Genomic DNA, 27,845 nt, shown 5'->3' with positions numbered 1-27,845 from the left:
TTTAATGTCTGGGCTCTCGTTGATGGCTCACAGTGATTTGTGCCCCATGTTAACCCACTTCCACGTTTCCATGGCAACAGTGGGACAGTGGCCCGGGACGGCCAGAGGAAGCTAGACATGCCACACAACTCATTGCACACACTCTAACTAGCCAGGGGCCTGACTTCTATGATGCCGTCTTTCTTTCTCTATCTGTATCTTTTTTCATCTGTCAGATTTTCCATCCACTTTGCATCATTCCTTTGCATTTTTCATTGCTCATACTTTGTTTCCCTCACTCTCTCTTTGTCTCTGTGAAATCTGTTGCTTACAGTACAGCTAAGATCACACAGATTTTGGGGGACTGGCCAAAAACTGACCATTTATTGGTACTGATTTAGTAAGATGATTGACGAGGCAGGCAAAGAGGGAAAACAAAGTCCTCCTACACAAAATTGCATTCACCGTTTGGATTTTCAGAGCTTTGCTGTAAAATATTAGACAGTTTTACATCTTATGGCTTCACACAGTTATTTAAATAAAACCAAAGCTTTTGAGGGAAAATCACTCTCTTCTTGAAGTGCTTACAACTCATAAACATCTGAAATGTAACAAGGGTGAAGTAGATCAAGGATCACAACACAAAAAGGTTGGATATCATTTGTTTCATCTGTATTTCATAAGCTTATAAAATCTTAAGATGTAATGGTGTCAAAAGAACAGCATTTACCTCTAAAATATTGTTGAGTGGAAGTGTAAAGTAACAGAAAATGGAAATGCTCACGATAAGTACCTCAAAATTGCACTTAAGTAAAGCACTTGAGAAACTGTACTTTCCACCACTGGTTAGACCTGTATGAAGACAGGAGATAGTACAGGATCGCCTGTTGTCTGCAGATTCTGGTGGTGATAGATTAAAGCCAGCAGGTGGATAATGGAAACTTGCTGAATCTCCTGTAACTGGTGTGATGGGCAGTTCATGGCTCGTAGCTACAAAAGCAGATATGAAAGAAAGAATTACTAACTGCAGTGATATTAAAAGAGCAACATCCTAGGACTGATTGGGTCAACGACTTTGGGCAGAAAGATCCACGGACATTATTGAATTCCATGCTATCTGTTGCGATATCGATATTTACTTTTTATCACTACAAACTCATCAAGTCCTACTCTAAATGCAACGTATTCCTTCACAGCTTTGATCTTTGAATTATTTTTCATGAAGTACAAAGAACTGTCCTCTAAACTCGCTGTGGCTGTGTTTTCGGCTCTAGCCATGGAGTTTCATGAGAAGCTGCAGAGCCTGGCGGCAAAGGAGGGGCTGAAAGGTCGCAAGGTCACCCGAGCGCTGGAGAGTTTCAGCTGGAACATCACCATCCTTAAGGTCAGTGACACACACACTCATATGCTCTCAAAAACCCAAACAGCCTCTGGGGCGGACCATTAGACTATGTTTTGGCCTCCAGCTGGTTGCTCATTCTTTTGCTCTGTTTCCAATCTCCCGCCCTCCCTCTGTTACTCTTTAATTCTCTCCTGATTTCCCCTTCCTCTTCACTTTCCCCACATCCAGGGCCAGGCTGACCTGCTGAAACGTGCCAAGGCTGAAGTCCAGGAGAACATGAAGCAGGTCCATGATGCCGCTCTGACTGGAAACCTCAGCAAAGAAGGTGTAGGAGTGAGAAGAGTACGCTCCCAGACACGACGAGGCCAGGACGACAAACCCGCACCAAGTGTTAGAGGAACCACGGTATAGCAAGTGAACGAAAGAGGACGTGACCAAATTACCATCGTAGCTGCTGTGACAAACTCTCCCGATGTTATCAAACTTTTTCCAACATGGTATAGCAAGTAAGGTGTTCTTTAAGGAGTACAGAAGAGCTGATGAATGTAAAAGTCTTCAAAATGCAGCCAAATGCAAAAGTCGCTGCTGAGAGGAAGCAGAAGTTAAAAGATTCTGGGAAGATGAATGTAGTGAGATGTGAAACAAAGGTGCAGTTTGTTCGTACTGTATTAAACTGTAAATACACCAAATGTCTACTAACCTCTTCTTACAGTATGTGCAATGCTTTTGAGGTTGGAAGTGAATCTTGTCATCTTTCGAGCACTTTCTAGGATGATTCGAACCTTAACCAAAAGATATTCTAAAAGCTTCAAATTTCCTTGAAAAACTGCCACGTCCACATGATAGCAGCTTGTGTTGCTTAAAGCTATGATCAAGCAATATCAAGGAAAGATTCAATTTAAAATCAGGTTGCGGTGCCTGCGCATTAAAAAAGACTTTTTTGATCACTTCCATTGGAAAAGCTAACGTTTGTGGATGTTTTAGATGTTTTTTTATGACCCAGTGCAGCTCCCTTACTGTATGTCTGTCTCCAGCTTCTTTCTATGAATTATTTGTGTCCTGGTTTTCTCCTCTTGATCAAGTCACCTTGAGGTCCTTCGTCATGCCACATCTCTCACTACTGTTGTCTCACGTACAGTATTATATATTTTTGTATCTTCTTGAAGCCCTTGTGCACTGTTACCCGCTGTAACGTTCGACTCCAGAACTTTAAATGTCTGCCTCTAGAGAACAAAATGCTGTTATGTTGACAGTGCTTACTTTGTGTGCAAAACACTGTACAGTATTTTATTATGTAATTCTATCCTTTTGCTGTTAAAGAATATTTTACATAAGTTATTTATCTTGAGTGAAAACATTCCAGTCACACGTATCGGTGCAGTAGATGAGGTTCAACCCGTTCAGCTCTGTAAAAAGAGTTCATGATCACCTTCCTAATAAATCACGATGGAAATAAACTAATTTTTAAATGAGTGACGTTTATGTGTGCGTGCTTTAACTTTGTTGCTTTTACTTTGATGTGCATTCATTCAGACTGACATGTGACACAAGTTCATTACACTGCAGAGATGCCAGCTGGGGCAAAACAAAGCTATGGGGCAGTTAAGTGCAACAGATGAAAGCCACTAATTAACTTCCATTTATAGTAGTAGTCAAAACGTATTGACAGTAATTGTTTTAATTAGTTGACAGAAAAACAACTTTTTTTATTATCTTTTTTTTTTTTGTGGCAAAAATAGAAATATTTGGTTACTTTGGTTTATACCTCTCAATTGTGTGTTTTTTTGTCTTATATAATGAAAGAGTATTTTCCTAGATTCTTTTATTAAATATATTTATCATTAAAATAATCTGAAGAGTAATCATAAATTCTGAAGCCCTGACTGTATGGCTGCAATTCTCACAGGGATGTAGCAGGATAGATAATTATTTGATTGAAAATTGCTGCACTTCTTAGCTTATAGTCAATGGCTTCAATCTCACCACAAAGTCAATAAAGCATCTGTTGTGGGGCTTTCACAAAGGACTGGAATTTGCTAAGTTGTCAGCTGTAGATTTTCCGCTTTTCCTGAGCATTTTAAGAACTTCTCATCCATGTTGGCTTGAAATATTAAAGTCTACAGCTTCATTACACCTGGGCAAACTTCCATCTGCTGGAAAATGACCATGATATGACAGAAAGCTCCAGAACAGCTCTAGTGATAATGTTTTCATAACTTCCTCCAAGGTCGAGAATGAACTTTTAACCTCAATATCTTCAACATTTTCTTATCAGTGGCACTACCTGTAATATTGTAAATTGACTATATGAATGTAGATCAGCAGTGCAGCCCAGATTCTGCAAAGCAAGCCAAACTATACATCGTTGTATAAAAAGGTCCACACAGCATTTCCCAAACAAACACAATGACTTCACTGCGTAGCAAGAGCGATGTCGTTTTATTGGTCTAGAGTTAATTATGCTGAATGGGCAGCTAGAGGGACATTCTTTGTGCGCACTGCTTTACATGGTCTCCACAGGACACGAGAGCAACTCAGTTCTGATGTGAGAAATGAAAACTGTCAATTACCACTTTAAAAATGTCCACATTGGAATTTTAAAAACGAAAAAAAGAAAGACTTACTCCATAATTTAATCATTTTTATCCAGGAAAGGGTTAAAATATTTTCTTAAAAAAAAAAAAGCTAACAAAAAAGAAGGAATAAGATCACAGATTCAGGTTTTGTTTGGTTGAGTTAAGAGTAATGGTCAGAGGCACTGGTTTAGGATGGGGAGAGGAGAAAGCTGCCCTTGACAACTGACAGAGGGACAATCATCCTTCTTTCCTTTGAGTATCATAGAAGACAGCTTCCCCTGTAAAGGACAAACAGAGACAGACATGACACAGGTAGAGAGGTATGGCCAAATCTCCACATTCAGAAGAAGCAGAGCATCACATTCCCAAATCAGCACAGTAAGCTCAAGAGGAGAGAGCCCCCGGCCCCCCCTCCATAAATTGAATTGCAGTTTGAGGTCCAACTCTTCAGAGTAATCTTGTAGTGACAGGGTAAGCAGTTCGATAGCGCCCTCTCTCTGTGGAGCAGGGCGCTACAATGAAACATCATGAGTGACAGGTGAGGAGGTTGGTGCCTGAGGTAGGCCCAAACCTAATAGGGAGACAGGCATTAGGTAGATGAGATAGTATACAGCATCAGTTCAGACAGGACTGAAGTGGCACAGATGACAGTTAAAGAGACAGAGTACAAGGTTTCGGTGACTTGCGGCTCTCTTTGATGAGCCAAAGTGTCACAGTCCACATGTGCAATTTTTTAGCCGATAGCAGCTTCACCAAAAACTGCAAACCCCCCCCCCCGCCCCCACATCATCTGATCCCGAGTCAGTTTTCTTTTATCACACCCTCTGAATGTGATACTATACAGGTATAAGAAGAGGAGGGGAACAAAGAGGGGGTGGTTCACAGGTCATTTGGATTGACGATGGTGAAGTCAGAGTCCTTGCTGTGGGTGGAGCCCTCATCTGGGCTGGAGGAGCCGGAGGTGGTGCCGGCCATCAGGGGGTCGTGGAAGGTCCCTGCCGCACCCTCAGGCTCCATGCGCACCATGCCGCGGCCTCGCCTGATCGGAGGGGTGTGCTCGGCTGCAGCCCTTCCTACTCCTCCTCCTGCTCCCTCGGCAGCCTGCAGGTCTTCGTCCTGGGATACAAGGATGTAGTCGTCCCAGTTCTTACCCTCGGAGCCGAGAGAAGATGCCACCTGTGCACAAGATATTGTTTTAGCTGAATGAAAGGCTTGAGCATGATTGTTGTCCTTTTTGTTGAAGATTCTCAATACGTTGAAATGCAACAGAACTCGGACTCCAGGAAACACGTCATTAAGCATTATGAACCTGCAGGAGCAGCATTATGCAGCATCATCATGGGATTGATTCATTTCTAGTGGGACAGCTTTAGTGTCACATGGTCTAATCCTGCGAAGAACACAATTCTGCTATAAACATCGGATCAGTTTTTGACACCGGTTACATTTTGTTGGGATGAAAATGATGGGATTAAAGACATTGAATACTAGATGAACAAGGTCAAACAATCAAACAAAACAACTGAAAATTAATCCTGCCTGAACGGAGTATTAAACTGTGGTTAATACCAACATAGCTGCTGACTGAGTGTAAAATTCATCGACTACTAGCCTGTTGCTCAGGTGGGGTCGCCTGCTCCTCCTCTTCTTTCTCATCCGTGCTCACGCTCCCGTCGAGGTCAGAGTCTCGACTTGGCCTGCTGTTGTCTTCCTGCTGATGGTCACTGTGGTGACTGTTGGAACTCAGAGCATTTTCCGCAGCCGCTGTCAAGGTGTAGTGATCGTCAGCGATGGAGATCTCCTCATTCTCTTCAGCCTCCAGCAGGCTTTGGTTGAAGCGCAGTGCCCCCTTCAGGATGTCTTTAATCTGACAGGATCAAAGTGGGCCACAGAGGGACATTACAGAAACGCACAAAATACAAGACCCATGCAAAGAGTGAGAGTATCACACACATTTATGTCCGCTCACTTCCATGTTCACACACTCACCTGTTTGAGTCCTGCCAGTGAAACCAGGACCTCATCTTCTTTCTTCAAATGTTCCTGGAGAATCACTTCCTGGATTTTACCTAGAGACAGAATAACTAGTCGGTCAATGATCCAGTCTTCTAAAAAAAAAAGATCTGAATCTAAATCTGAAAAATTGAACAAATAAGTGAAAGAACTTGTGACAATGTGTCCAAAGTCATTTCCTACTTGCCATAAAACTGTCCCAAATAGAGACTTTTTTTTTTTTTACATAAAAAGTAAGTGCGCATTTTTTCACTTTAAAAGCATTGACAAACCTGAAATGAAACAGTCAATGAAATAAAGTGAATACATTGTCAAATATGTCTATGCTCAACAACACAGTGGGAATCATACTACTGAGTGCATTTTAAAAATAAGGAACATGTCCTGGGTTTGTAGCATTTGAACTGGTTACTGCTTCAGAGGCTGAAAACGATCAAGTGCTGGTGTGCACTATTAGCAAATGAACTCACAGATGTGGTTGTTCATCATCTTGGCACAGTATTTGCTCATAGCCTCCAGGTCGTTGATCTGACCCTGCAGGAAAGATACCTGGGCTTCCAGGTCCTCCTCCTGCTGATAGCACACCAACGCACACACACACACACACACACACACACAGAGAGAAATATGTCAGAGTTAAAAAATAAAAGCACTAAAGGAACAAATAGAAGAGGGTTTCGGGTTGATGAAACTGGAGACAGCAACATGTAGAGAGAGTAAGAAAAGGACAAAGACATATAGACAATGAGAGACCGAGCATAAGAAATGAAAACTATTGGAAACAGACAGCAATTGAAGAGCTCACCGCCTCTTTCTTGCCCATGGTCTTGCTGTGGGAACGTGAGCGAGTGATGTTGAAGAAGGACTCCTTCTTGGTGGCGGAAAGGGGCGGTGATGAAGTGCTGACATCACTCCCTCTGGATGGGGGGAGGGGTGGCGAGGCAGTGGCCTGACCACGCCCACCAGAAAAGCTTTCTATGCTGGGGGAGGAACTTACTGTCCTGGAGCTTTGGCCTGCAAAAGGTAGAGAGAGAGATAGAGAGGTGCCAGAGGGAAGGCAAAATGTTAAAGAAGGTGAACCATAATTGGCCATAAATCTATGACCTTGGCCCTTTATGTGTTTTTAACAACAATGCTGCTGTTGGCAAAAATAATTCTCAACACAAAATACTAATTACTGGCTGTTTATGGAGAAATGTTTTTTTTTCCAAGTTTGACAAATTACCCTTCAAGCTCAATATTGTTTTTATTTTTTTAGAAGGCTTAAGAAAAAAGGCACACTCATATAAATAAGTACAATATATCCTTTAAAACTGAATATGTGTTTCACTTGGAAGTTCCAGCTTCACTGTGCAGAAAGATGTATGTGCATCATTTTTTTTGTTAATCATTGTATCATAAATAATGACATACAGCATAGCCCCCTCCCCTTGCACACACTGGAGAATATTGGCATGTGGTGTTGGCCAATGAAAACTTGAGTAGACCAGTAATGGTATGCATGAAACAAGCATCACTCAAGATTATGTGAACTCTGTCATATAGAAAAATCAGTGGAGCAGGTGATTTTTCACTGTTATAAATACTCTTGAGAAGGAGAAACATTTAATGAGGGAAATCAGGAAGCTTGGAGTGGAAGAAATTAGTCTACAAAATGTATTTACCATCAGGACTCCATCATTTGAAAGAAAGATGGCTAATCACAAAGAATCAAGCGTTCTGCTCAGTGACAGGTGATGGGTCGTACCATTCTTAATATGCAAGAATGTTTGTTGCTTCACATCTATGACACTGTGTCCTTGTTCTGTTTCATTTACTTAAATAAAGATTAAACGTGACAATTTACTTTAGTCTTTGCAATCACTAATATATAAAACAATTTGAATTGGGCAAGTAAAAAAACATTACAGGTGAATCCTGTCCTCTGCTGTAGGGGAACATTTTTCTGTGTTCTCCTTAAATCTGAGTTCATCTAAAATCTGACATGTATGAATTAGCATGATTTGTGAGCCAGTAGTAGATCAGTAAGCAACCCAGTTACACTTTTAGAATGAAATACTGCATATTGACATCTTCTGTATTTTTCAAGAAGGAGGAAAGAGTAGATGAAAAACTTTTTGTGGAAAAATCACTCACACTTAATCAGTGTGGAGGGGATCTTTAAAGTTTTTTTTCTTTTTTCTTTCAAATATCTACAATCTATATTAAGAGCAAAAATAACAAGAATATGAAGCCTGCACTGGAATACTTAATTTACACAAAGACTGGCATAAAATACTATAAAAAGATTTTACTGATTGATTAATTGCATATGCATTTAAATGATTAATTTTAAAAAAGTTAATTATATTTTCCAACAATAATTATATTTACCTATTCTTTTTAAATTATGAATTAATATTTGAATTAAAAAAAATTCTGACTTTTAGTATTTGTTATTCCATTTCCTAAATTGTATTTTAGCTCCTGCTTTTAATTTTCAGTTTCAACAATTTCCATTTAGATTGCTTTAATTTAAATTTTGCTTTCCTAAATTTAAAGACGGATAAGCGTATGTGTCTGCTGATAATTAATATGAACGTCCAACCCACAACAGTGGGAGCTCTGACTGGCCACCTGTTATGAGTTGGAGGTAGTTATCTGCAGATTCAGACCAATCAGAGCTGCTGCTACTGCTCTGTGACTGATGTTCATTAATCCATCATTTAAATGCAAATTCAATCAATCTAATTCCAATAGCCTTTCATTTGTATCTATTTATTTATCAACTGATTATAATTTTAAAAAAATCTGAGTTTTTAATTATTCCAGGCTCCATAGAAGACAGGCATGAAATCCATTTTCTTTGCATTTTTCTTTGTCAGTGCAGAGAATACAGACAAACAATACAGAAAAACATGACACACAATAAACAAACTCTGCGGCCACAGAGATACAAGAAAAGCACAAACACAGGAGAGCTTACTCTTAGGTACATGTTCAAAGCAATACTGACAACAGATGTCACAACACATCCTTGACATTTGTGCTACTCATGTGGCTGGCTGTGAGCTCCCTCTGCTGGTCAGTATTCACTATTACAAGCAGAGGACAATTGTTTACTGTAATACTCTAGAAACAGATCGTCAACCGGTAATTGTCACACTTGGTACTTAGACATGCACGGACAGCGACAGAAGCGCAGAGGGACGAGGGGGCGTCACACAAGCAGTTGCCATGGTAGCAGTTACCTTCTGTGTCAGTGTGAGTCTGGGCTGGGAGAGAGACCTGAGACACTCCACCTGAAACTACATCTAACAGACAGGAGAGTCAAAGCTGATGCTGCCACACCCATACCATACAGCGGATGCAGACATTCACATCACCTACATGCAGCTAATTCACCAGTTACATAACTGCCAACAAAAATGCACAAAATAATAGTCGCTAAATAAGAAGCTGTCCTGAAACAATTCTGGAGCTTTTTTCTTTCTTTTGTGTGTGTGTGTGTGTGTGTGTGTGTGTGTGTGTGTGTGTGTGTGTGTGTGTCCTGGCACTCACCTTTGCTGAGATGAACAGGCATGCTCTCAGACTTGAGCAGGCGGTAGTGCTGGCTCTGGCTCTGGCTCTGGCTCTGCAGTGGCGCCTGGCCTGATGGAGGCTCAGCAAGTGGGTGACTCAGGATAGGCGCAGGGGCTGAGGCAGGAGAGGTGGAAGACGAGGAGGAGGAGGAGGAGTGTACCTCACTGTTGATTGGTGAGATGCCGCTGGAACCACCCGAAATGGCCGGAGCAATGAGCTTCCTGCCAAAGCTCAGCAGGCTGCTGGAGACTTTGTTGATGTTGAGGGGAGCCGTTTTTACACTGGAGCCCGAGCTGCAATGACAGGAAAGACATAATGATGGGCTTAAAATGACACTGAAAGAAAAAACATGCTCTTAATAAAAATCGTTGATACTTTGTCACTGCTGTCCTTGAAGTGTTGAGACTAATTTCTAGGCAGCCATTGGTTTATCTATTATTTTCCCCACAGAGCATAGAAACTTACTTGAGACAGATAATCCATCACAGTAAAGAATTCAGCACATTTATATGTGTGGCATCTTAACAATATTATAAGCAGGGACTTTAATCTATGCATTAAAGGACTCTCAGACAGCTGAGATTTGAGAGTAAGACCGCTGAGCTGCTCTCCAGTCAGAAAACTGATCCCAGAGAACAAATGACAAGCAAATATGGAACACTATGAAAAATAAAAGCTGTGAAATTCATTGCCTCATGTAGGAAAAAATGTGTTGTTTTGTTGTCATGTCCTGAATGTCAGTGTTCTGTTCTTGAATGTGCTAACAAGAACAAATGAAATCTGAACTACTTCAGTATTGTTACATCACTTTGAAATGAAAAGAATAAAAGCCATTCATTTCACTGTGGTGCCTTGCACATCTCAATAAAAGTCTCTGAAAGCAATGTAAGCAGTGCATTTCGCATATTTTGTCTGTTTGTCTGTGTGGTTGGAACATATGAATGAATACTGGACCCTCCCAACCCCTCACAACATGAAAACTGAAGCCAAGCTTATCATGATCTATCTGTGAAGAATGCAACTATAACTTTTCACAGCCATGTTATAAGTCTGCAGAGGGTGTGTGAGTATTAAAAGGAAGAATAGCTCTGTGTGTGCGTGTGTGTGTGTGTGTGTGTCTTTTACCGTGTTTTGTTCATCAGATCAGCTCCCCTTGTTTTGTAGTAATCCAGGTTCTGCTGAAACTGGTAGTTTACAGGACGTGGATTGTTCTACAAGAAAAGGGAACAGATTAAACAGTTTTTATATTAGCAAAATCAGTCCGAAAAAAAGTCACAGCAGTGTGAGCGAACACATCAACCAGTGCATTTTGTATCTGTGTGCATGCATGACTACGTAACCAAGCAAAAACGTGTGCCTTGACGTTTCTGATTCAGCAACAAGCCTGTTTTCTGCCCCTTCACCCCTCTGTTATTATGGATGACGGCCCCCTTCCCCCCCAGGTGTAACCGTGATGTGGACATGGGGTGACATGGTCGTACACCTGGGGCCAACGCTGTCACTTTGGATCAGCACCTTCCAGGATTTTTATCCCAGGAGAGAAGTGGACAGGAGTGTGGAGAGGTTGGGTGTGTGGGTCAGTGAGTTTGAATTATTTGTAAGTGAACACTTAGGTGTTAACTCAAGTCAAAGAGTGGCTACTTTTAGATTAAACACACACACACACACACACACACACACACCCACACCCACACCCACCCACACCCACCCACACACACGTAAAATAAAGTGACAGAGCCTCCAAATGAGTGAGTGTGTGTCAGACAGAATTGCATGTGAAGTTATAAAGGTGTCAAAACTTCATCCTGTTTTCACTCTCACCGTTTTACAGTTGGTGTTCAAATCGTCAAAGATTACAAATGATGATTACTGCAATAGGAAGCAAGCACTACAATTTGGCAGTAACATTTTCAGGAACTTAAGTGTTTTCACATTCAGACCTAGAACAGGGATTTTCCTTTATTACACTGGACAGTTATACTCATTTACAATGTCTTAATGTTCACGATTATGGGCTAGGGTTGTTGTCTACTAAAAGTCTACTTACACACAAAACAGAGGTCTCAAAGCCTTAAAAAATGGTCATGAGATTTAAAAAAAAAAAAAAAAAAAAAAAAAAAAAAAAAATGTATATTAGATTAGCAAGAAGTATAGTGTGCAAAGCTGAAGTCCATTGAAAATCCAATAGGAAATATTATTCTAAATGTATAGTTATGCAACAGCGGTGTTCAAATTTAAGACACCTGAAGGTTTTACTTACTTGTGAACGATTTCAAGACTAATTTTTATCCCTTTACAATCAACATTAAACTAATAAGCACTTCATACTTGTCACCAACTCGAAGGCCACATCACTGAGCATGGAGTGTAATCACCTGCAGGGACCTGAAATCATCTCACTTCCAAAACTTCAAATGAAGCTTAACTGATAATTAATAAGATAGGGTCCAGTCTCCTAAGAGACACACCATAAAACAGGGGAGTAAATGGATATATTTTTGTGACTTCATCTCACTAAACATCTTAACTTACCTTGTTACCTCTAAGTATACCCAAGCAGAGGATTTCCCGCTTTTCCCATATTTTCTTCATTCTTGTAAGAATATTTTTATAGGAAGCTGTAATGTGATTTTTTTTATCTTGCAAAAATCAGTAATTTTCTTTTCTACTTTAGGCATTATGTGTAAGATTATTAGTGATCTGCGACTGTCCCAAACTTACTCTAGTACTATTTCCATGTCACAGGGTCCTCTGTTATCATCTGTAATCTACATTTCATTACATGTAAATGTCAAGCATGTGTATACTATATGACTCATGTACACAACTTCCTCATTCTTTCTGACAGAACTGACTGGTTCATCTATTGCACCTGGGCCTTGTATATTTACAGTAAACACCCTCATAAACAATGACTGGAACCACAGAAGTCTGAGGAACTGAAACGTTTGCCTCTAATTTTAATTTCACTTTTAACACCTAAATACTTTTTTCACATAGCAATAAAGTTGCAGAGGGTTTTGGTCTATTCTACATGACGGTTGTTGAAGGATTTCAGCCCACTGCTCTGTGTGTGTGTGTGTGTGTGTGTGTGTGTGTGTGTGTGTGTGTGTGTGTGTGTGTGTGTGTGTGTGTTTCACTTCTGCAAATCTTTTCCTTCCTCTGCAAAGACCATTAAAAACATTGTTAGCATGGTAGCTCCTTTGCTTTGAGTACTGAATAAAAGAAGGAGGAACAGACACTTTCATCTCAAATTTAGACTCCAGGAAGATTCACCTGTTTGTTTCAACATTTCTCCCTTTCTCTTCTCCATTTTAACTCGTGACCAGTTTGACATAATGAAAGTACTTAAACCACATTGAGACCTTCTGGCAAATAGTGTGAAAAAAATATATATAACTCCCACGACCAATGTCAATAAACTGCATGACTGACTAAGAAACTCACCATGAACTGCAGAATCAATTTCTGATAACTATGCTAGTGTGTTTGTTTCCTTACTTTGGGATCTCGGAGGAACAGAGCCTTCTGCAGCAGAGCGTTGATGTCTCCTATTGGAGGGTAGTGCATTAACAGGCCCAAGCAGGTCTGGAAGTTACTTGCAATGACTGAAACAGATAGATGAACAAATGCAGTATTGGTGATGCTTCAAAATAATGTCAGAATCCATTCAAATATAACACAATTCTGAAAAAAACAATCTAATCTATTGATTAGTTATAAAACTTAGATCTGACCTAGTGTTAGGATCAAACCTGGGATCTCTATAGTATGGGACAGTCCACAATTACTACTGAATGCTCCCTAGTAAATAAATCTGGAGAGTGCACTATAGCCATTTTAAACATGATTGAATGAGCTTGGACAAAAATAAAGTAAAAAGTAAAAAAATAAAACAACAACATTAGAACAACACCGCCTGCTAGGAAATATCCCAGGCGACAACAGACCAACAACAGCTGTGCATCAAAATGACTTTCTTTGAGTGTTTGTATTCAAGTCTTCTTTTAAAAGTAATGCGGCTGAACATGCAGACTGGTAGAAAAGATTTGGCTCTTACATTTGGCTCCATAGCATCTGCTGTACAACAGCAGGGATTCAGTGTCTTACTAAAAAGACACTCGAGCAGTGACAATGCTCGCCAACATTAGAGCTTAAACCCCCATCTTGCTTGTGTGTGTGATCTACTATATTCTATTTAAAGCAATATGACTCCATCTGATTAAATGAGGTGAAGTAAATCACATTCTTCCAGTTAAGTGTGCCTCATGAAATCACATGCTGCAAAGAAAACACATGGCTTTATTGGATTATTTCAGTAATAAATGGAGCGTACGGGCATCTCGGATATAGAGCAGCATGGCCACAAAGATGTAGTCCACCAGGTCCAGAGTGATGCTGTCAGCAAACAGTGCGTCCCATACCACCAGTAAGTCCTGAAGTGGAAACTCGCGGCCAAACAGCAGACGTACCCACCGGCTGAGGGGGCACAATCACAAAGACACAATCAAAAAACAAGGTAACTGTGAGGGTCAAGAACAGGTGCGGTCGTGCTGAACTGAAGCTGTATGTACTGACATGCCATAGATTTGTGGGGCGATCTCCAGCCGGTTGACGTGCATATGCAGCTCCACGTCATGCTTCTTCACTAGCTGGTCCTGGATGCGGTTGACTTTGGTCACTATGGCAACAGATGGTCCTGCGTCTTGGGGCCGAGCAAACGGGATGCTGGTCAGCATCTCTTCTTTTCCCTGGAGTAGGAGATCATTATGTAATCAACATATTATTATATAAACACCAATTTGTGCTGTATGATACACATTTAGCACATTTGTTGAAGTTTTTCAAGTGTCTGAATTACTTTCTTTCTTTTTTCTTTATTCCAGCTTAGATCTAACATCAATAGCCTTACATCAGCATACCAAATATATTCTATAGTTCAGTCTTCTTCATGTCAGCACAAACCGATCAAACTCACCCTCCTCACTTCCCTCTCAAAGCTGGAGAACCACGGTTCTGCTGTGTCCATCAGCTGGGAGAACAATGCACTATAGACAGAGAGGTGTGTTTGTACAAGAGTGGAGAAAGAAAGAAAAAGAATGAGAAAGCATAGAAGGGATACACAGAGATAGAAATAGACAATTCACAATATGTGAAAAGTAATGTACAATAATGTGCGTACTCACTAGGCATCATGTTCAAGGAACAGTGGGTCCAACAGACACTTCATCTCCTCACTATGGAAAAAGAGAGATCCCTTAGTCTGTATCCGTAATAGATGCAGAAATATTTTAGCTAGAGAAGCAGAGACATATGTAAAAGGTGACAGATACAGTTTCACGGGGAGTACTGTAAGAACTGACCTGGGGCTGGCCGTCTCGCTGGCATGCTGGAAGGCTTGATGGTCACAGTGCAGCACAAACACTATGGGAGCCAGTAACTCGTGCATACCCTACAGACAGAGGGGTTGAGACAGAGGTAGAGGGGGTGTAAGAGGGCAGAGGGAGGAGAGAAAATATGGTTCATTTGTGGTCAGTCTTTCTTTAATAGTGATGCACGAGGTTTCTAATATGAGATGACAGATTTAATTTAGATATTGTTAGCCACTGCCCAGCCATGTGTCACTTTGAGTTTGCAAAAAAGCTGTACTAGCCGCCTATTCACTTGCTGGCACCTGTTACAGACACTGATAATGATTAGGTTAAAAAGGCATTTTGTTCTTGAGTCCGAGCTGACTGGCCACTGAAAAGCCTGCACACGCACACACACAAGCACACACACAAGCACACACACAGACTACTAGACTATTATTATTGCTCTGCAAGAAAGCCTGTACCTGTTTATAAAGTAATTGTTCATTTTCTCGGGCATAACAGAAGAGGATGTCCGTCAGCTTGGTCCTCACGTCCTCGTCTTGGAAGTAACGAATCTCAGGGAACCTTAAGGAAATAGAAACAATGAGAGGAGGAGTTCACTTTACGTCGACAGCAGAAGACTTTAGGGTGTTTACTATAGACAATAAAATAAAGCAAATAAACAAAAAGTCAGATAGAGATACTAACGTTCTCAACACATCTTGTTTGATCATCCCCTTCAGCTCTTTATCCTGGAAGAACTTGTTCCACAGGCTCTGGACAGGAGAGGAAACATTACAACACATCCATAAGAATATGAGTCGGAGTCAGGAAACCAGGGAATTTGGTTGGCAGAAGGGCGGTGGTACATTAATCAATCCATCAACAACAGATAGATGGATCAAAATGTTTTTTAACAATACCTATCCTAGACATTTTGGTGTAATTCAGCAGCATTTTGTGTATGTATTTGTATGTTGTGAGTTTATTTCTAAGCAGTTTTAGCATCTTGTTTTGCAGCTGATCTGCCGTGCAATGACTAAAAGACATTCTAAGTTACATTTGCAGTAAATTGGAAATGTACTATTGATCTATTTTCCTTTCATAGGAAATTATTAGGAAAGCATAGATTCATAAAATAAAGTTACCAATTTCTTCACCTGGCCAATAAGAGCTCCAGTTTGCTTTTGTGTTGTCATTAGTGTGGCTTTCTGAGTATGTGCCATCACCCAATCAGAGATTAGAAGTGCTAAAGTAGTACAAAAATAAGCTATGAGATGTAAAATAAATTAATAGAAAAAACAAAAACAAGAATAGTTTCTAGATATTTTAAATATTTGATCAATTGCCTAATTCAACATTAATTCAATGGCTTTATAATTCAATCTGTTAATGAATCAATAATGAATCAGTGAAACAGTCTATAATTATTGCAATGACACAGTCTGGAGCGAATGTGTTAGAGTCATATTCTACATGCAAATATGAACTGAAGCTGACTGAAAGACAGACTGAGAATAACCCCCCCACCCCCACCCCCCCCCCCCCCCCACACACACACACACACACCCCCACCCCCCCACCCACCCACACACTCACACACTCATGCACACACTCACCCCCTCATCCTGTGACAGCGGGTTGTTGACCACCAGGTCCTGCTGGCCTGCAGCCTTGCGAGGGTTCGTGATGTGCTGTGACAATAAAAAAATAAAAAAAACAAACAAACAAAACAAAACATAAAAAAACGCACAGCTGTAAATTCTGGTTGTCCACAGATCAGTGATCTCAGTTCATTCCTCAAGGGCTGCACCGCTAAAAATGCATGATCACATTGTGACTTCAGATATCAAAAAATAGGCAGTCATAAGATCTAAAATCTATAAAATGTCTGTGGTTGTGGAAAACTAAAATATAAATAATATTCTGACGTATCTGGAAAAACAACTGAGGAGATTATTTAAGTCAGCGAAAAGAAAAGAAACCTCTGCAATTTGTATGTCTGACTGTTTGTCATCACTGTGAGGAAAATGGCCACAGAGAGGCCCTCTCACCGTCTCTTTAATCTTCTCATACTGGGCTCGGAGCTCCTTGGTCTTGTTGATCCACTGACTCTTGTCTTCTGGAAGAGCCTCCAAATACAACTGCAGACACCCAGTACACAGGTTAGTATGTGCTATCTTAAGAAGAGCTCTCCTCTCACAACTCATGAATATGCAGAAAACTCTCTAAACTAAACTCTACTCGTTGTTTCCAAACTGCACACAGATTCACCACCACCACAACAACAAGGTCTGCAAGCTGCCAGAAACTGCAGTGTTTTCTGAAGCAGGGAAATTGCCAAAGCCACTCTAATAAAACTCGATAGGACTGTTTGATCCGTTTGGCAGTTACCTTCCAGCATACGCTCCGAAAGCGGCTGCTCCTCAGTCGACCGTTGATGCCTGCCTGCCGGATCCTGGCCAGGTAATTACTGTTGAGGAACAAGTCGTCCCATTCTTTCCTGCACAAGGGTGAGGAGGGGGGGTGGGGGGTGGGGGGCAGAGGACAAGGAGATTTATGAGCTTCTCACCCCAAATTGGGCACAGTGTTCCATCTAATGTGTCATCCGGCAGTAAACTGAGAGGTTGGAGTGGTGAGTCAGGCCAAGAGTTTATGGTATGCCGACACAAGAAAATACTGCAAACACTCACCTATATGAGAGGAAGGTTGACTGAGACTGTGAGTAACCGCTGCTGTCAAGAGATCCTCCTGTTAGAAACAAACACAAGCACAAGCACAACCACAAGGGGGAGACGTGAACAACAAGAGCTAGGGTGTAACGCTAGGGATCAATAATTTTAAAGCTTATAAATGTGTGGGGCCATACACAAAAACATAACCTTTGACAACTACCGTAATAAGGAACTGGCCTTTTTATTGTTTCCAAATGACTCCTCAAATGTCTTTGGGCTCTTTTTCTAACCATGTAGGAGAGCATAAAAACAAAGGGCCAGAAGCAGGCAAAGTGCCGACACACAGTAAAGCACTATACTCTTCCTCTTTATTGCCAGTAATAAGTCTAATCTGTCCTGCAGGTAAACACGCATTCAAGTCGGAGAGCTGTCTATCAACATTAATTACAGGAGTAGATCATTCCACAGGGACACTCATTATGAATATTCATCAGTTCCACAACATGCCAGCCCCCAACATTTTCTCCCTCTTTCACATACGCAGTCATAAACATAAATACACCCTCGGCCCGGGGGCGTCGCCAGCCACGTCTGTGACTCACACTTCACAGTCAGCTCCAAATTTCCTTTTTATTATCTCTCTTCATCTGTACTTAATGTGACTGTCTCTTCTGCTCTACGCCCCCACTACAGGTAAGAGTCTCTCTTCAGGCCTCCATTATCTCTTGAAGGGGATTAGGAGGTTATGAAGTGACTTACAGAATCAATATCTACAATATCTACAGCATGGTTCTTTAAAATGTAAATAAAAGAGCAGTCCTAATATGAGAGAAGCACTGATATGTAGGTAAAGTAGTGTGGTGTTTGATCTAGTGTGTGACAGCCAGCACCGAGAGTTGACGTACTGCTGTGGTTCTTGTTGAAATTGTGGAGCGGGTCGAAGCCCGTCTCCTGCTGCTCGTCCGTCTGGAGCGGGTGGCGGGTCTCGAAGTTGGGGTGCTGCATGACGGCGACCCAGCCGGACCTGAAGAGAGTGAAGCAATAACAAACAAATATAATCACCATCACCATCACAGGTTAGCAGAGCAGAGCAGCTACAGACTACCTCAACTATAAGTCAAACTTTGGGTATCTCATATCATGTTATTGATATGACTTTTGAACTCCATAAGTTCCAGTGATAAAGCACAAAGAGTTGCATATAAACAGGATAGGGACACTGACCTTTGATCATAGACTGTGCTGACATGTATCTACCCTGCTGAGTTGTTCTCTAGCTGACCGCAACCTCTGACCTCTCCATTGAGGGCGGTGTGAGCAATACTATCTACCTAACTAATGATAAATACTCTTGAAAAGTTTTCTCTCTCTACTTACTGTCACAGCCTTGTAATTCTCCTCAGCCAAGACTCAGAAGAAGAGGATGTTTCTGCAAGAGGAAGAAGAGCTAGTAATGAAACTTAACACCCTCAGCGTGAGGAGAAATAAATAAAACTGCTATTAGAAGGCCAAAAAAATGATGTGGTGTTAGTAAAGGCATGTTAATCGTCACTGAAAATGCACCAAGAAGGAAGTGAAAGATAAACTTTTAAAATGCATCAAATACACTGTACAACATCATGACAAAATATAACTTCAGAAGACATAACTGTCAGCTTTGGTTGCAGCTCTGTGCATTATGATGATCACAGCCACAGTTTATTCACCTTTTGCATTTAACACAACTTTGCTGCACAAAATAAAAACATTGACACTGATTAAAGTCAGTGAAGAATGGCTTAAATTAACAAGAAGCACTTGAGCTGCCTGATGTCCCGCCATGCTCTCTGTGATATATTAAACATAAGCAGTAATGCTAATTAGGTCATTAAGTAGGCAAATTAATGCATTCATTATATATTTTAATGTCAACAATCTGGTCCTCACATGACACATAAGACAGTATGAACTGTGTGTCTGAAATTATTCAGGGATTACTACAGTAAAAAAAGTAATATATGTAATGTGTTGTACCTCATACAGTGTTTTTATATATATATATATATATATATATATATATATATATATATATATATATATATATACACATACATATACATATACATATACATATACATATATACAGATATACATATGTGTTGTGTATTAGCTAAATTATGTTTACACACAGATAAGGTTGCATGTTCACAATTGGAAAAACGTATAAAAATGACATAATCAGACAAATCTACAATTAAGACAAAGTAAAGTCGCATGTATCTTAAAAATTGACATAATTCTTAATTTAGGCTTTACTAATATTAGTACTATTACTGATATAATATCAGTTAATTTAGGGTGCAATGCAGAAGATCAACTGAATTATCCAACTAACATCATTATGAAACTTTCGTACATCTTAATGTACTTTTGCTTTCAATACGTAGTCTGAATCAATTACAATGGCATGGATAATGGCTAGAGAAACCAATGACATCACAGAAAACATTCAACCAATCAAAGAGCTTACAGTACAGGCCAGAAGGCCAGATTACATCATAATTAATCAGGACAAATTTCATTTAAGTTAGCCAACGGCAGAGAGGAGACTAAAACATTTGTCTGCAACAATTGATAATTGGTTAATTGTTTAAGTTGTTTATTAATCAACATAGGCCTTTAATGCTTTTATCTGATTTCTAGCCTTGAGTCTGTGAGAAATTGCAATGTGCTCCCCTCCCAATGATTATTTTCCTCATTATTGATTAATGTGCCGATTATTTTTTCAATTAATTGATAAATTGTCTGGTCTATAAAAAGTCAGGAAATGGTGAAGAATTTGAATCACTGTTTCCCAAAACCCAAGATGCAAGCTAAACCGTCTTGTTTTGTCCTCATCAACAGTCCACAACCCAAAGATATACAGTTTATTATCATGACTGAAGGGCCCAGAAAATATTCACATTTAGAAAGATTCAGAAACTGGAACCAGAGAATTTCTTCTTAAACAAATGACTAAAAACAATGAATTGAGCCAAATAGTTTTGTAATTGCCTAGTCATTGTAGCTCTAGACTAAACCATTCATAAATTACTTTTAAAAATATCAGATAGATCATGCACATGATTGTATCCCTAATTAGATCAGCCATACATACAGTAGATTGTTAGAGGTAAATATGATCATTTACAATTATTGTCAACAAATTGTCCAGTTAAGCTGCAGACAAAACAAGTTTCATTAAAATAAATCTATATTGTGATAGTCTAAACATGTCCATTGTGAGTGAAAATGATTTGCTTACATACCAAAAATGTAAAAACGTTAAAAATAAACACAACAAAACACTAGAAAAATTACAATATGATGAACATCCTCTCCAGGTAAACCCTGAGCCAGCTCCTCTCCTCTCTGCCAGGCCATCACAGCTCTGAGAAAAGTTTCACTTTCTCTGTGAGATGCTGCAATCTAGGTTAACCAATTCTGCCTCCATTCTTTATCCGGCTTGGGATTATTCCACGTTTATGAATATGGTTAGCCTAATACACAGGCCTACAGAATAGCGTGCTTCCACAGAGCATTATGTTTTCTTTCGCTTTATTAATTGTGGAAATAACACAACAAAGGCATCTCTTAAACCTATTAACCATGTGAATGGAACACCGCTCAATAAATCAGCAACACGCCATCAAAATAGAAATAATTTTATATGCATAATGTATGTGCCTGTTTTCTTAGGAAACATCTGTTCTCCTCCAAGACTAATGCTCTCCTTAAGTCTATGGGCTTTTTCTCCCCTCTCTCATAAAAAGGACATTATCCCATTAAATAACTAATCCACAACTATGGGGAAAGACAGAGGAATGTAGTGAATAGGTAAGACAATTATTTGGTGTTTTATTAGTTTTTCTTTTAAAAGTTGGTATGAACAATGTATAAAACTCTCCTGGGTGATTATAAAAATAATAAGGAATTGAATATTAATTCATAGTATCACTATTAGACTGAAAACTGTCAGTGTCAGAAGATATTTTGAGGCACACTTTTCCCTCACAGGCTCTTTGTGTGTGAGTGAAAGATGATGCGGCCAGCGGAAGACTCAAGGCCTCGCTGTGTTAGCTCAGTCTTGCCTGAAGCCACCCCCCCACCCCCCCGCCCCCCGGACTAGAACGTGAAATGACATTCCCCAACTTTACTACATAATAATCAACGCAAATTAGCTCCTGCATAATTCAACCTGCTGCACCTGGAGACGCCTCAATAATTCAAAACACGGATCTTTCATGAAATAATCAAATCAATACATAATGAAATGTATAAATAAAACAACAGATAAATAAGGCTGTGGTCCATCTGTTCTGAGGTAGAGGATCTGTTCCTGGGATTTACAACAGCAGCAGCCATGAAGTAAAAATCAAACCGCAGTCACTACATGTATCTTGTTACATTAAGACTTCTTGACCTCTTTCTTTTTCAGTTCAAAGGGATCGCCTCGAGCACTGCCGATAATTTTGCAGTGTGAAGCACACAATTCAAGTCAAACAGTCGGGCTCTGAACCTGTTCCTTCAAAAATCCTGATGAACGTGTACTGCACAACACTTCCCCTTTAAACTCAACCTGAAAGGGCCCATAAATATCACTGGAATGGAGCCTGAAACTTTCCTCTACTTCTTTGTTTTTCCACTGGATTAAAGCTGCAGCATCACATTCCTTAGCCAAAATTAAAATTCATTTCAGCTCTATGTCAAAGGGCACAATGTGGCAGTATATTGGTTGGATGACCACATGCTAAAGATCCCATGTTCATTTTGATGTGACATGAAAACACAAAGACAACCTTCTTCCTGCTACGAGCTTATGGGCCTAAAAGGCATAAAGGCTAAACTATTCTGAAACTAAACCCAGATTAGTCAATTGTATTAAACATTTTGCTGCCTGTGCTTGCAGAATTTCTAGTTAGAGACATCTGACTGAATCACAACAGCAGTTCCTCTCAAATGAACAGGGTGCAGCCTCATTTCCATCCTTTATAACATAAGTCTAGACACGTTTTTTTTTTTAAGGCTTCATTCCAGCTCTACAATGGCTATAGAGTCATCTGATGTCAAATAAATTCAGAAAAAGAAACAGTACACTGACTCTTCAGAGGATGAATATTCACAAAGGGCCCAGTAAAGAACGATAAGAGGAGCTGTCAGTGGCAGCCACAGTCTGAAGTTTAGTCAAAGTGAAACAGCCAGCTAAACAAACTCACATGCCTCTACTTCAGCACACAGCGAGAGCCCAGGGGCCTTTACAGTCACATGCTCCAAAAGAGGCTGGGAACATGCTTAGGACCTTAACCTTGGCAAATACCATGAATTTGCTGGGTCCTGACTGATTTAATCAACAAATACACGACTAGAGATGAAACATGACAGATATCTCTCTGTATGTCTGACTTCGAGGACAATTTAACCTCTTCATTTAAGAATTCAAGGATTCAAGGAAGCTTTATTGTCATTACCACAATAAAGCTTCCATTATTGTGGCAATAAAGGAAGACTAGCTTCTTAAAACCAGTCCTGGCATATCTTCTCAGACATATTCAATTAGTGCTGATTGGCTGGGATTACATGTTGATATTATATTGATATGGTGATATAAGACTAGATATTGTCTTAGATTTTAGATAGTGTAATATTGTGATATGTCATAAGTGTTGTCTTCTCCAGGCTTTAAAGGCTGTATTACAGTAAAGTGATCTGATTTTCTGAACTCACCAGACTGTTCTAATTGTTCTATTGTTTGTCTTTTCCAAGTTAGTCATTATGTCCACATTACTGATGATTATCAAAAATCTCACTGTGTAAACATTTTGTGAAAGCACAAATAGTCAACCCTACAATATTGTTGCAGTATCAATAAAAGGTATTTGGTCAAACATTTCATAACATTTGATTTTGTCCACATTGCCCAGCCCAAGGTGGAACCTAGAAAGTTGAGAAAACTGCACTAGAGAAAGAGAAGAAGAACAAGGAAGAAGAAACTTTTTTATAAACATTCAGGAAAACTCAGTGGTTTATGAGAACAGCATGTTCAGCAAGTAGAAAAAAAATGACAACCCATTTTCCCTAACTTTCCAGTCATTACAGTGTGAAATTAAGGCTAAAGGTTAGGATTTAGTTAGCTTTTAGTTAATAAGGGCCAACAACACAGCCTTTGGTCTTCTTTTCTAATCTCACAGTTTCTAGTCCAAGCTACCCCTTCACACTTGTACTTGTACCCATATTTTCACACTGAAATGGTTCTTGACCGTGTGGAGATGAGTGTGAAACCGCATTAAAAGTGTACAAGGCAGGCAGTGAGAGCTGCACTGCCCTGTACCCATCACTAAATCTGTCAGGCAGGCTGGCCCAGCCCGAGGAAATGATAGGCTTAAAGCCCACCACCCTAGCAAACATGCTATAAAGACAACACAACCCACACCTTTTATATTGCAATTCATACCCAAAACAAAGAAATGCATGTATAATTTGACATGAAACGCTGTGATTGTCTATGATGCACCACGGATGAGAGCAGCTGGGATTATTATTGCGCAGGCAGGGCAAGACGCCAAACTACAACTAGCTTTTACCGAGAGTCGGCTAAGCGACGCTAACAGAGGTCTAAACTCGCTCAGATAAGCTTAACAACGACAAGCTGGAGGTGTGACAGCTGCCCGAAAGTGACCGGAGATGGACATGATAGCTAATGTGACGGTAGCCTGGTTGTTAGTTAGCAAGTTGTAACCGAGCCGACGCACGGGCCTGTCCCGACTTCCGACACGCGCAGCTCCTGCAGACACACACTCTCACACACAAATACTCACACAGGTTAATATAAGTGTCCGCAGTGGCACATGATAATCCATAAAGTGTGATTCAGATACCTGTCCCCGGTCATGTACGACTCCTCATTATGCTGTTTCGGAAATGTTGTTGGTTTGTAAACAGTAGCGGGTCAGGCGGATGTGCTGAAGACCAGCTGACTCGTCACGTGACCGGAGAGGCTGACGATGCAGCAGCCTGCAGGTAGGTATGAAGTGCTTCCAATGGCTTTGGGTTCTATGTTTGTACAGCTTATTTTTGTGTTTTATGAGGATTTAGGCTACTGTTATTTGACATTTAAATATTATTTCTGTCTGCAATCAATAACAGGAGTAATTTGGTCACATACTTACACACATGCATACCTAAGAAATAAAAAGGAGGCATACTCTAATGCTAAAGTTGACCAGCAACACAATGACACAATTTAAAAATATGTCTGTAAGCTGAAGCTACAGCTTATATAATGGCTACTCTTTAACAACACATCATATTCGACCTCAAAAGATAACACCAAATAACAACTACAACAAAAAAACAAATTATGAACTCTGTTTGCATATGCCAATGGTTTGTTTCTGATCATCCAATTTATATTTGTTATAAGTAAGTTCTTTTAAAACATTTTTAAACTTTATTTTGATTATTTTCGGTCCTTATTAATTATTTTTTGAGCATGTGAATTCCTCTCACATCATATTAACTTCCTCTCCCCTTTTACACAACTTTTGTATAGTTTATGTTTAAGCCCTGCAAAATGGGGACATCGGGTTTGAAAGACAGGAGTCAAGTTTCCATCCAAATGTACTTCAAATTTTAACTGAATTTCCAGAAAATCTGCTAAAGAAAATGCAAATTAATTATTTCTTTTCACTGCTATTATGCAAATATTATGAGTTGGCTGCAAAGAGATTATGAGTCGGTGGTGCTAATTATCCTGTCAGGTGCCATTAAACCATTGCAGAAGAAGAGGGTGCTACTACAGTAGGTGATGTAATTAAAAGAGCACCAACCAAATGCTTTTTCAGTGATATTTAAGTTACATGCTTCATGTACATGTCATAATTTATTCATTAAGTGTTTGAGGCATTTCATTTTTATTACTGCACCAATGTTCCCATCTCAGCCAAGCGGTTTAATGTTTTGTTTGTGATATTTCAACTTTTCTAATTTTCTGGTGATTTCAGGATATCGTCGCCTCTGCTGGAATAATTTTTTAATTTCTTTTTATCTGTGTCTTTTAAGTGCCTCCAACTTTATGGAAGTGTAATACTAAATTGCTTAAGTGCCTTTTTCCCTAAATTTGGTTATTAATATTTTTCTGTTATACACTTTTTTACTTTTACGTAAGTAAAGAATCTGGTACTTCGTCCAGTTTTTCCACCAAGCTTTCTGGAAATGATCACATGGGCCTATCTGTGTCTCTGAAAAAATGTGTAACTTTTCTTGTGTAGGCCATAATGAAATTGCACTTTCTTGTCAAATTTAAACTCTCGGATGTATGTTTATAGCAGCTAATTTGCTACAGAAATATACAGCGGTCTAGGGAGTTGGTGATATTTCCAATAATTGATCATTATAGCTACCTACTTGGCACACAGAAAATATCCACAGACTCACATACCACAAACTAGACTATGATCTTTGCCAAAATTGTCCTATTTGGGCTTTATTGCGAGCATGATGTATTTCCCCTGCAGTCTACTGTACAGTATAGCCCTGTGCTTATCTTTTTTTTGCTGTCCCTCTCATGTGCATCTAAAAAAGCAATAACAGATTTAAAAGACGAATATAAACAATATTGATGGTCAGAAAGATGGAATAGTGATGCTAATTTTACTGCATTAAGCTTAGGTTGTGCTGGACACCATACCACCATGGAGAAATAAAACACATCACGAATAAACAAGAATACAGAAGGGCCTCTACAACATGAGGGTTAATTAGGATAGTTTTATGGAGACTTAATTACAGCAATTTTTGAGGTCAGACAAGTCAGGTTTATCTGTAGAGTGCTTTTAATTAACACCTTCATCACAAAGTGCTTCAAACCAACAACACAAAAACAAACTAAACCAAAGCAGCATGACGGTCATGATGGGGAAAAGCAAGAGTCCGTGGTGACTTTAAATAGCATTAATGAGTCAAATGTGTGCACTGGCAGTGTGTGTGTGTGCGTGTGTGTATTTCTGCAGTAGTGGGGGTTAACACAAAGCAGTCGTAATGATCATCATCACCATTACCATCATCATCATCACAGGCATGGCATTTCAAGAGCGCCATTATCATCATTATTATAGCTAATATTACTGATGATGAGGCTTTCATGGCCTCTCGTTGGCCCTGACTAAGGTATTGTCATGGAAACAGATGACAGAAAAGAGCACTGCTTTATTGAATTACTCTATGAAGCTATTCTGACCAAATGGGGCTTGAATGTTGCACTGTCTGAGTATAGTATGTGAGCAGCAATGTGAAAAGTCCTGAGGAGACACAGATGAGAGTTAGGGGCAAACGGAAAGGTGGGGGGGGCACAAACACAGACAGAAATATCAGTTCAAGAACAAAAAAGAAAAGATAGAAAAGAAAAGAGACAGAAGATAGAACACAGTGGCAGCGCTGACGGGCATGTGATTGGAGAGAGACACAGATCCACTGGTACAGAGAGCTCTGGTGACCAGCACAGAAGAATATTGTCTGATGGATAGAAACAATGACACCAATTCACAAGTCACATTAGAGGAAACCATAACAGTATAGCGCCAACACAGACAGTGTACATCGAAACCACCGATTTAGATCTTTAGCAGGCCTTAAAATAGTAGGTTGATAAATGAACCTCATCTCTTTTTTCACTTCTCCATTTGTTTCAGTGAGAATCAATCCAATTCTTTATGTGTCTCACACATCCGAACTGAGTATTTTAAAGGTGCAAACATCATCTGCTTCTGTTATGCTACACAGGACCCGTTTGTAGAGTATAAAAGACAAAAACAACCATCTTTTTATTACTTCAGGAAGCAGAAATAGCACGGTGCCCTCGCAGCTATCTGAGCCTCTGTCATGAGGTCTTAAAACCTGAGTTACATGGAGAGAAACATCATGTGTAGCTGTCTGTATGGGTAAAGTGTGTCCACTTTCAGTTTGATGGTTTAGTGTTTTTCAGGAACATTTTTGTGTCTTGTCAAAAACAGATGTCAATTTTATATTAAATTTAGTTGTTTTTTTCATATATATAAAAGTTATTGGTCCAGTCTCACATGTAAAACACATACATCTTTATTAATTGTACTCAGACTCTGTGAAAAGAAAATCTACTGAAAGATCAGATTGCTAGAACAGATTGAAGTAATGCAAAAAATACAATGATTGAAAGTCTTCAGTTTTACAAATGAAAGAGCTGTCATTTTGTTTCAATATTTCATGTACATACAGAATGTACTTCACTCATCATCTTCAACACCTTCTTCGTCTTTCTTTCATGAAAACACATGAAGAACATTGTGCACTCAGT

General features: G+C 39.7%; 2 protein-coding genes across 7 annotated transcripts in view; one reads left to right on the top strand and one right to left on the bottom strand.

The window, feature by feature from the left end:
- Window positions 1-2,782, top strand: part of LOC128374672 (inactive phospholipase C-like protein 2) — a 23,698-nt gene extending 20,916 nt beyond the window's left edge. Inside the window, exons 11-12 of the mRNA XM_053334919.1 lie at window positions 1,254-1,363; window positions 1,550-2,782. Coding sequence (XP_053190894.1) covers window positions 1,254-1,363; window positions 1,550-1,732 — 293 coding nt within the window. The 3' untranslated portion in view covers window positions 1,733-2,782. The remainder of the gene's footprint in view (window positions 1-1,253; window positions 1,364-1,549) is intronic.
- An 863-nt stretch (window positions 2,783-3,645) lies between these two features.
- Window positions 3,646-24,468, bottom strand: tbc1d5 (TBC1 domain family, member 5). 6 transcript variants are annotated; one of them, XM_053334921.1, is made up of 23 exons: window positions 24,394-24,468; window positions 18,878-18,929; window positions 18,406-18,524; window positions 17,519-17,576; window positions 17,220-17,328; window positions 16,880-16,969; window positions 16,445-16,519; window positions 15,534-15,601; window positions 15,308-15,410; window positions 14,835-14,923; window positions 14,658-14,708; window positions 14,450-14,519; window positions 14,050-14,222; window positions 13,808-13,950; window positions 12,973-13,079; window positions 10,597-10,682; window positions 9,451-9,764; window positions 9,141-9,203; window positions 6,716-6,924; window positions 6,381-6,483; window positions 5,887-5,966; window positions 5,510-5,764; window positions 3,646-5,073 (listed from the first exon to the last, which is right to left on the bottom strand). In XM_053334921.1, the coding sequence occupies exons 3-23, from the start codon at window positions 18,503-18,505 to the stop codon at window positions 4,777-4,779; spliced, it is 2,643 nt and encodes an 880-aa protein (XP_053190896.1). In that variant the 5' UTR covers window positions 18,506-18,524; window positions 18,878-18,929; window positions 24,394-24,468; the 3' UTR covers window positions 3,646-4,776. The 6 variants fall into 6 exon arrangements, with proteins under 6 accessions (XP_053190896.1, XP_053190895.1, XP_053190897.1 ...); XM_053334920.1 differs by having other exon boundaries at window positions 24,334-24,463; XM_053334922.1 differs by having other exon boundaries at window positions 6,381-6,480; window positions 24,334-24,463.
- Between the last annotated feature and the right edge of the window lie 3,377 nt (window positions 24,469-27,845).

This window comes from Scomber japonicus, chromosome 15 (genome assembly GCF_027409825.1).
Source record: "Scomber japonicus isolate fScoJap1 chromosome 15, fScoJap1.pri, whole genome shotgun sequence".
Lineage (NCBI taxonomy): Eukaryota > Metazoa > Chordata > Actinopteri > Scombriformes > Scombridae > Scomber > Scomber japonicus.
The sequence above is the reverse complement of the archived record's forward strand: the minus strand, read 5'-3'. Positions and strand labels throughout refer to the sequence as shown.

Excerpts from the sequence above, each read along its gene's own strand:
- tbc1d5 (XM_053334921.1), bottom strand. The coding sequence starts at position 18,505 with ATGCAGCACCCCAACTTCGAGACCCGCCACCCGCTCCAGACGGACGAG. Across the intron at positions 9,204-9,450 it reads GCCTGTTCATCTCAGCAAAG|ATGTAGTTTCAGGTGGAGTG; the intron begins GTGAGTGCCAGG and ends CCTGTCTGTTAG. Across the intron at positions 6,925-9,140 it reads GACTCACACTGACACAGAAG|GCCAAAGCTCCAGGACAGTA; the intron begins GTAACTGCTACC and ends TACCTTTTGCAG.